The sequence below is a fragment of the Piliocolobus tephrosceles genome, unplaced genomic scaffold, assembly GCF_002776525.5.
Source record: "Piliocolobus tephrosceles isolate RC106 unplaced genomic scaffold, ASM277652v3 unscaffolded_43757, whole genome shotgun sequence".
In the NCBI taxonomy this organism is placed as follows: domain Eukaryota; kingdom Metazoa; phylum Chordata; class Mammalia; order Primates; family Cercopithecidae; genus Piliocolobus; species Piliocolobus tephrosceles.
Window position 1 is genome coordinate 413 of NW_022328484.1, and position 9,223 is coordinate 9,635.

At 54.0% G+C, this 9,223-nt stretch overlaps 1 protein-coding gene across 1 annotated transcript; it reads right to left on the minus strand.

Annotated features, from left to right (window-relative positions):
* Positions 1-916: 916 nt before the first annotated feature.
* LOC113224130 (proline-rich protein 12-like) lies at positions 917-8,478 on the minus strand. The gene is made up of 5 exons (XM_026453415.1): positions 7,929-8,478; positions 7,570-7,703; positions 6,452-6,924; positions 2,289-2,414; positions 917-1,721 (listed from the first exon to the last, which is right to left on the minus strand). The coding sequence occupies exons 3-5, from the start codon at positions 6,780-6,782 to the stop codon at positions 1,444-1,446; spliced, it is 735 nt and encodes a 244-aa protein (XP_026309200.1). The 5' UTR covers positions 6,783-6,924; positions 7,570-7,703; positions 7,929-8,478; the 3' UTR covers positions 917-1,443.
* Between the last annotated feature and the right edge of the window lie 745 nt (positions 8,479-9,223).

A 9,223-nucleotide genomic window follows, 5' to 3' on the forward strand; every position in this document is an offset into this window, starting at 1 on the left:
GAGACAAAGTCTCACTCTGTCGCCCAGGCTGGAGTGCAGTGGCGCGACCTCAGCTCACTGCAAGCTCCACCTCCCAGGTTCACACCATTCTCCTGTCTCAGCCTCCCAAGTAGCTGGGACTACAGGTGTCCACCACCATGCCTGGCTAATATTTTGTATATTTTTAGTAGAGACAGGGTTTCACCATGTTAGCCAGGATGGTCTTGATCTCCTGACCTCGTGATCCACCTGCCTTAGCCTCCCAAAGTGCTAAGATTACCGGTGTGAGTCATGGCACCCGGCCATCTACCCCAGAATTCTAACTCCGGACTAAACATACTTCTCAGACCTACCCTAATATCCTACACTGGGATTACCCACTGTAGTGTAATATCTCACCCACAGTCCTCAGTGCCAGCCTAACAATCCGTCTCAGAATTGATAGACTAAATCCATACCCTCCAGAGTTTTTATAACCTAATGCTACCCAGAATTTTCCAACCCACCCAGCACTCTACCCCCAAATTTTCAGAGCCAGCATAACATTCCAGCTTAGATTTCTCCACACCAGTCTAAGAATCCATTCCAGAATTATCAGTCATTCTAACATCCCACCCATCATTCTGAGAAAACTACTATCTCACTCAAAATTCTCAGAGTCAGACTAATATTTCCCCATATATTTTCCTTTCTGGAGACAGTCTTTGCTCTGTCGCCCAGGCTGGAGTGCAGTGGTGTCATCTCGGCTCACTGCAAGCTCCACCTCCTGGGTTCAACTGATTCTGCTGCCTCAGCCTCTTGAGAAGCTAAGACTACAGGCACCCACCACCACACCCAGCTAATTTTTTATTTTGAGTAGAGACAGGATTTCACCCTGTTGGCCAGGGTGGTCTCGAACTCTTGACCTCAGGCCAGCCACCAGCCTTGGCTTCCCAAAGTGCTAGGATCACAGGCGTGAGTCACCGCGCCCGGCCTCCCTGCATGTTTTCTAAGACTAACTTCCCACCAGCCATCTCAGCGCCAGCCTCACAGCCTATCCCAGAATTCTTAGTATCAGCCTAGAATTCTCAGACTCACTACAAGCCTTCCAGAATTCTCAAAGTCAGAATAACATTCGATTCCAGAAGTCTCAGTTACCCTAACACTCTATCCCGGAATTCTAAGTGCCACACTAACATCCCAACCAGAATCCTCAGAGCCAGTTTAGTTTAACCTTGGATTTCAGAGCCCTGATAGTCCATCCCAGAATATCCCAGAAGGGAAATCATACAGATGACTTAACACGAAGCCTGGGATCCTAACAGCCTGCTCTGGACTCAAGAAGAAGCTATCAGTCCAGCACCAGCCTTGGGTGCAGGCCTAGTCTATGTTTGGCTCCACACTTTATTCTCCGCAACAACAGCCCAGCTTTTCAAAACCTCCCCTCCGCCGCCCCAAGGCCCACAGCTCCTCCCCATGTGGGCTTCACGGCTGTTGAGAACCCAGAGATCTCCTGACAGTCCTGCCCTCAGCTTTTCTCCCATCTGAGCCCAGAAGGACAATCTCCTTCCAAGAATCACCCTCCCCAATAGCAGCCAACACGTACATGTCTTCTCTATGTGGACCCTGGGCCCCAGACACCCCCTGCCCAGACGCCCCAGGCACCTGCAGGGCTGGGCTTAGTGACAGCCGCTTCAGGACTTTCTTCTTGTGCTCATTCAGCAGGCCGTCTATCTTCCGCATGGGGGGCAGGTACAGCTCGTCTGATGGATGAGGACATGGTGTCAGGAAGGCCACAGCCCCACAAAGCACTGGGGCCAAGGTGGGGTCATGGAGTCTGGGTCCCCAAATCCCCTTCCCACTCAGAGACAAAAGTAAAGGCCCCAGTCCCCTCCTCCTTCAGACCCAGGAGTCTTGGCCCCAGCTTCCTCGTCCCTCAGACCCAGGAGTCCAGACCCCCAGCCCCTCCTTCCTCAGACCCAGGAGTCCGGACCCCCAACTGCTCCTCTCTCTCAGACCCGGGAGTCCAATCCCAGTCCCCTCCTTCCTCAGACCTGGGAGTCTAGGCCCCCAGCCCCTCCTCCCTCAGATCCAGGAGTCCAGGCCCCCAGCCCCTCCTCCCTCAGACCCAGGGACCTCCTCCCTCAGACCCAGGACTCCAGGCCCCAGCCCCTCCTCTCTCAGACCAGGTCCAGGCCTCAGCTCCTCCTCCCTTAGACCCAGGAGTCCAGACCCCAAACCTCTCCTCTCTCATATCAGGTCCAAGCCCTCAGCACCTGCTCCCTCAGACCGAGTCAGCCCCCACCCCTCCTCCCCAGGCCTCAGCTCACCATGCGTGTCCTCCAGGGCCTGGATCATGTCTGGGTCAAGTGCTGTGCTCACCAACATCTCCACATAGCTCCGGTACATCTCCCGCATCGCCCGGGTTTTCAGCAGACGCCCAGGTACTGCCCGCTCTGCAGAAAAGACAGGACGCAGGCTCGTTATCCCAACTTCCTCTGAGACCACCTGTGTGGCAGATGCTGTTCTCAACACTGGGGACCAGAAGAGAAATCCCTGCTTTCGGGAGGTCCAAGTCCACTAGGGAAGACTGACAGGCAAGCACCAAGCCACGTGCTCTTGTGGCAGAATCACAGGAACCGCAAGAAGCTCAGAGAAGGCCAGGCACAGTGGCTCACACCTGTCATCCCAGCACTTTGGGAGGCTGAGGCAGACCACCTAAAGTTAGGAGTTTGATACCAGCCTGGCCAATGTGGCAAAACCCTGTTTCTACTAAAAATACAAAAATTAGCCAGGCGTGGTGGCACACGCCTGTAATCCCAGCTACTTGGGAGGCTGAGGCAGGAGGATGGCTTGAACCCAGGAAGTGGAGGTTGCAGTGAGTCAAGACTGTGCCATTGCACAGCCTGGGTGACAGAGTGAACCTCGTCTCAAAAAAAAAAAAGCCGGGTATTCTGGCCCGTAAAGTGCTGTGGCCTGTAATCCCAGCACTTTGGGAGGCCAAGGCTGGTGGATCACCTGAGGTCGAGAATTCGAGATCAGCCTGACCAACATGGAGAAACCCCATCTCTACTAAGAAATACAAAATTGGCCGGGCGTGGTGGCACATGCCTGTAGTCCCAGCTATTTGGGAAGCAGAGGCAGGAGAATCCCTTGAACCTGGGAGGCGGAGGTTGTGGTGAGCAGAGATCGCACCATTGCACTCCAGCCTGGGTAACAAGAGCGAAACTCCATCTCGAAAAAAAAAAAAAAAGGGCTGGGCATAGTGGCTCATGCCTGTAATCCCAGCCCTTTGGGAGGCCAAGGCAGGTGGATCACCTGAGGTCGGGAGTTCAAGAACAGCCTCACCAACATGGAGATACCCCGTCTCTCTTAAAAATACAAAATTAGCTGAATGTGGTGTCAGATGCCTGTAATCCCAGCTACTCGGGAGGCTGAGGCAGGAGAATCGCTTGAACCTGGGAGGCAGAGGTTGTGGTGAACCGAGATGGCACCATTGCACTGGCAACAAGAGTGAGACTTTGTCTCAAAAAAAAAAAAGCAGCTCACAGGAGGCATCAGAGTCACCCTTGTTCAAGGTCAAAGGCTGAGCTTTGAGAGATAGCTCAGAGCACTTAATTGTGGCTTCACTTAAGTCTAAAGCAGCAGCATTGTTGGTTTCCAAAAGAGTGCATCCAGAGAGGTCAGATCATAAAAAGGCAAGGCTGAGGGAGGAGATGGGAGCTGGGATTGGACAGGTCAGTGTAGGCCAGACAATACTGGGCCTCCAGCATGAGGCAGAAAGGGCAAGGGCTTTTTCTGGTGGGCACTAGGGAGCCACGGGAGAGCTGAGAGCAGGGAAGGGGTGAGTATAACTGTAGAAAGACGCCTCCTAAAGCCAAGTAGGGGACAGACTGGAGGAGTGAGGCTGAAGTCCAGGCTGATGGACCAGCTAGGAACAAATGGAGGTGGGGCAGGGCTGGAAGCAGAGGACGAGGCTGAGCTGGGCAGGTCTGGGAAAGAGTGCAGGGGATGGGGGCAGGCAGGGCTGGGAGCTGCCCGGCTGTGGGGGCGATAGGTAGAAAAGGAAAAGAGAAAGGCTGGGTGCGGTGGCTCACGCCTGTGATCCCAGTACTTTGTGAGACTGAGGCGAGTGGATTGCCTGAGGTCAGGAGTTCGAGACCACCCTGGGCCAACATGGTAAAACCTCATCTCTACTAAAAATACAAAAATTAGCCGGGTGTGGTGGTGGGCACCTGTAGTCCCAGCTACTCAGGAGGCTGAGGCAGGGGAATGAACCCGGAAGGTGGAGCGTGCAGTGAGCCAAGATCACGCCACTGTACTCCAACCTGGGTGATAGAGTGAGACTCCGTCTCAAAAAAAAAAAAAAAAGGAAAAGAGGTGATGATGGCTCCTGGGAAGTCTGGTCAGGTGACTGTGTAGCCAGAGGTGTGTAAGATGGGGAAGCCAGGACAAAGAGCTTGATGGGATTTGGAGGAGACAAAGAGCCAGGACAAAGAGCTTGATGGGGAAGGTATATGGGGTAGCCAAGGGCAGAAACTGGGCTTGGGCTCACTGGAAAGGGGTCATGACCCCAGCAATAAGGCAGACAGCTCATCAACAAGAGAGAAGGAAACTGGGACCCTGGACAACCCTGAGAAAGAACCATTCATTCATTTACTGAGACAGAGTTTCCATCTGTCACCCGGGCTAGAATGCAATGGTGCGATCTCGGCTCACTGCAACCTCCGCCTCCTGGATTCACACCATTCTCCTGCCTCAGCCTCCCGAGTAGCTGGGACTACAGGTGCCCGCCACCATGCCCGGCTAATTTTTGTGTGTGTGTCTTTTAGTAGAGACGGGGTTTCACTGTGTTAGCCAGGATGGTCTTGATCTCCTGACCTCGTGATCCGCCCGCCTCGGCCTCCCAAAGTGCTGGGATTACAGGCGTAAGCCCTCGCACCCAGCCTTGAGTGGCTGTATTTTTAATATCTGTTAAAAACAGAGATTAAAAACTGTGTGGCCCTGACCAGGTCCCATCACCTCTTGGTGCCTCAGTTTCTTCGTCTTTTATTTATTTATTTAAGAAGCTATCCTTAGAGACAGGGTCTAATTCTGTCACCCTGGCTGGAAAGCAGTGATATAATCATAGCTCACCATAGCCTTGAACTCATGGGCTCAAGTGATCCTTCTGTCTCAGCCTCCTCAGTGGCTGGGACAACAGGCATTCGCCACCAAGCCCAGCTAATTTTTAAAAAATTTCTTGTAGAGATGGGGGTCTCACTATGTTGCCCAGGCTCATCTCTAACTCTTGAGCTCAAGTGATCCTGCCACCTCGGCCTCCCAAAGTGGAGGGATTATAGGTGTGAGCTACCACACCCGGCCCCCATCTTTAAAATGAGGATAATTCTAACAAGCTATCTCACAGGGTTTATTAGGTAAAGGTCAAGTAAGCCTATATGCAAATGTTTAAAATGATACCTGGCACATAGTAAGCACTTAACAAAACTCAGCTGTTACCCTTACTGTACATATGTGAATACATATATATATTTTTGTTGTTGTTACTGTCATCACTAACTAGATATATATATATATTTTTTTTGAGATGGAGTCTTGTTCTGTCTCCCAGGCTGCAGTGCAGTGGCCTGATCTCAGCTCACTGTAACCTCTGCCTCCCAGGTTCAAGTGATTCTCCTGCCTCAGCCTCCCGTGTAGCTGGGATTACGGGCGTGCGCCACCGTTCCTGGCTAATTTTTGTATTTTTTAGTAAAGACGGGGTTTCACCATGTTGGCCAAGCTGGTCTTGAACTCCTGATCTCACCTGATCTGCCTGCCCTGGCCTCCCAAAGTGTTAGGATTGCAGGCACAAGCCACTGTGCCCGGCCTAACCAGACATCATAAGCACTGAGGATGTGGCAGTGTGCTGGGCAGACACGGAGTACACAAGTGGTGTCTACTAAAGACCGGCACTCTCCTATGAGCTTCGTCTGTTATGAACCCATTTTACAGGTGAGATCATTAAGGCACAAGAGGTTATGCCTCTTTCTCAGTGTCACCCAGGGCCTCATAGGAAACCCCACCATCACAGAGCCTCCAGGACAGCCACCTGATGTCCCACATCTTCCTCAGCCCTCAAATCCTGCCTGTTACAAGGCAGAACGCAGCACTGAAGAGTAGAGTCCGAGGCACCCTGGGCTCAGTTGCAACTCTGGTGGGCATCCAACACAGACTATGATGCTGTCTCTTGGTGCCTCGGCTTCCTCACCTGTAGATGAGGGTAACAGTATCTACCTACTAGGATGGGTGAAAATTACACAAGTTAACATCCATCAGCTTCTTAGCAGGCAGCCTGTTGTGCAGTTAGATGCCCCGTGACTGTCAGCTGCTGCCATTAACTGTAACATACTAGTTGTTACCGTCCTGCTGAGGCTACCTAGAGCCCTCTGGACAGCCCTCACCTGTGTCCCTTTCCCACCCACCCCTACAGCCCTGAGGCTGCCTGGAGCCTCACCGTCCTCGCTGGGGGCTCCAGGGGAGGACTCTGAGTCCGAGGAGCTGCCTGGTGGGCCCCCACCTGCCGCAGCGTTGCCCCCTGCCTCCTTCAGCCATTTCTTCCTCTTCTTAGGGGGCGGTTCAGCCTTCACCTTGGTAGGCCGGGCTTTAGGCAGCCGGGATGTGGCAGGCTGTCCTGTGGCGAGACTCCGCTCTGGCCGCGTCTGCCGTCCGCTGGCGGCCCGCTCGCCCCGCAGTGGCCGCTCCCCACGCGTCACCTTCTCCTTCTCCTTTTCCTTTTCGACAGGCCGCAGGAGGGAGGGCTTCTCGGGGGCAGGGGGCTCAGGCATAGCTGTCTCAGGCGTCTGCTCTGGGGGCTTCTCGGATGTCGTCTTTTCAGGGGTCTCAGGCTTGGGAGGTGGTGCTGGGGCCTTAGGGGGAGGTGCAGAGCTACCCCCAGCAGATGTGGGGTTCTTGGCCTGCCCAGAGCGTCTAGAAGGGAACAGAGAAGGGAATGTAGTCAGTAGCCCCCGAGAACCGAAGTTCTCCTCATTGCCCCTGATCAGTGCCCTAGGCACAGAAACAGCTTCTCTCATACTGTCCCCTCCTCTCTCTCTCTGCGTCTCTGACCCCCTCCCTCTCTGGGACTCTGACCGCCGCCCTCTCTGTGTCTCTGACCCCCTCCCTCTCTGGGACTCTGACCCCCTCCCTCTGTGGGACTCTGACCCCCTCCCTCTGTGGGTCTCTGATCCCCTCCCTCTCTGGGACTCTGACCGCCGCCCTCTCTGGTCTCTGTTCCCCTCCTTCTGTGAGTCTCTGTTGCCCTCTTTCTGGGTCTCTGTCCACCCCAGGTCTCTGAACTCTTCTGTGAGGCTCTCTCCCCTCCCGTCTCTGGGTTTGTTTCCCTTTCTCTGGATCTCTATCCTCCCCCATCTCTGCCCCCTTTTCTCTGTCTCCTTCTGAGTCTCCATCTCCCTCATGTCTCTGGGTCTCTGTCCCCCTCTCTCTGGGTCTCTGTCCCCCTCTCTCTGGGCTCTGTCCCCACCTCCCACTCTCTAGCCTTCTCTCTTGCATGCTCCATCCCCACGCCTGTCGGCGCTGCACACTACCTGCCCCTGTGTCCCCCGTGGTTGGTACCTGACTGGCACTGGGGGCCGATGCCAGGGTTTCCGAGCACAGACCCTCACGTAGTCCTTCTTATTGACATTTTCCAGGAACTTTACATAGAGGCGCTGGTACCGATTTTTTGCGTCCCCAAAATACCCCAAATACTATGGGGAGAAAGAGGCATATGAGGAAATTCTTCACATTGCCAGCCAGACAGCCAACACCCCCGTGCCCTGGGCTACCACGGCAGCTGCCTGGAGCGTCCCGGCAGCCGGCGGCCCCCTTCCAGATACACTGTGGAGTGAGTCACACTCCTGCGAAGGGGAACCCCAGCTCCTAGATACCACACCCCGGGGCCCCCAAGTCCTTGGTCCCCTTTGCAGGCTTACATTACTGGTGGCACAAAACTGCCTCTGACCGTCCTTGATCTCTGGAGTGAATTTCTGCAGAAGGGCCTTCTGGACTCGCCAAATGGGTGGGGGTTCACGCCCCGTCTGCAACGCCAGCTGAGGAGGAGGGGTGTGGTGAGGCCAGCAGGGTCAGCCCTCATTCCCGTACCTACTGCCCGTACGCCCTGGCCCACTGGCCTCCCTCACCATCCCCTTAGAGAAAAGGCAGAGACGTCACCAACAAGTATCTTCTACCCCCATGATGTGTTCAGCTCTGTGTGCAGCTTGAACTTGGCCCTGTCCCCTCCTGCCCACCCGGTACCCTGGATCAGGCTGCTCGTTCTTAGGCTGCAGAGTTTGAGTCACTGTTGCCTTACGGAGTGAAAGCCCAGAACTTCCTGTGTGACTCAGAGTAATGACAATCTTTGGGCACCGCCTGCTATTTACTGTGCTGGACAGGAGGGTACGGTTGTGAGCAAGACGTCCTGGTGTGGTCTGTGTCCCCTCACAATTCTCTTTTTATTTTTTCTTTTTTGAGATGGAGTTTTGCACGTTACCCAGGCTGGAGTGCAGTGGCGCAATCTCAGCTCACCGCAACCTCTGCCTCCTGGGTTCAAGCTGATTCTCCTGCCTCAGCCTCCTGAGAAACTGGAATTACAGGTATGTGCCACCACGCCCAACTAATTTTGTCTTTTTAGTAGAGAGGGGTTTCTCCATGTTGGTCAGGCTGGTCTTGAACTCCCCACCTCAGGTGATCCACCCGCCTCAGCCTCCCAAAGTGCTAGGATTACAGGCGTGAGCCACCAAGTCCAGCCAAATCTCTGTTGCTTATAAGCCACCCGGTCTATGGTATTCTGGTATAGCAGCCTGAGGGGTCTAAGACACCAAAAAAGCCTTCACACAGAGGTAATAACAGACGTAATAAGACAGACAAGCAAATAAACAAAACAGGGTGAGTTTGTGGCCTGTGCCAAGAATAGGCAGGTGAGGTTACCTGAGACCATTTGATCAGCATGTCCACAGCGGGGAAGACAGAGCAACAGGAAGGCTCCCTATCTCTGCTCCCCCTACCCCACAAACACCTGAACACAAACCACCACCACCCTGCAGTTTGCGTGTGCCCCAGCTGGGCGATGGCAACTGACGGACGTGAGAGAATGTGACCTTGAGGACTAAAGGGGCAGCAGAGGCGCCAAATATGGACACAAGAAATAATAGTACAAGTCATAAATGTCCTGTTGCCAATTCCCAGGACACTATAGAAGCCTAGAGGAGGGGCCTCACATTTTTTTTTT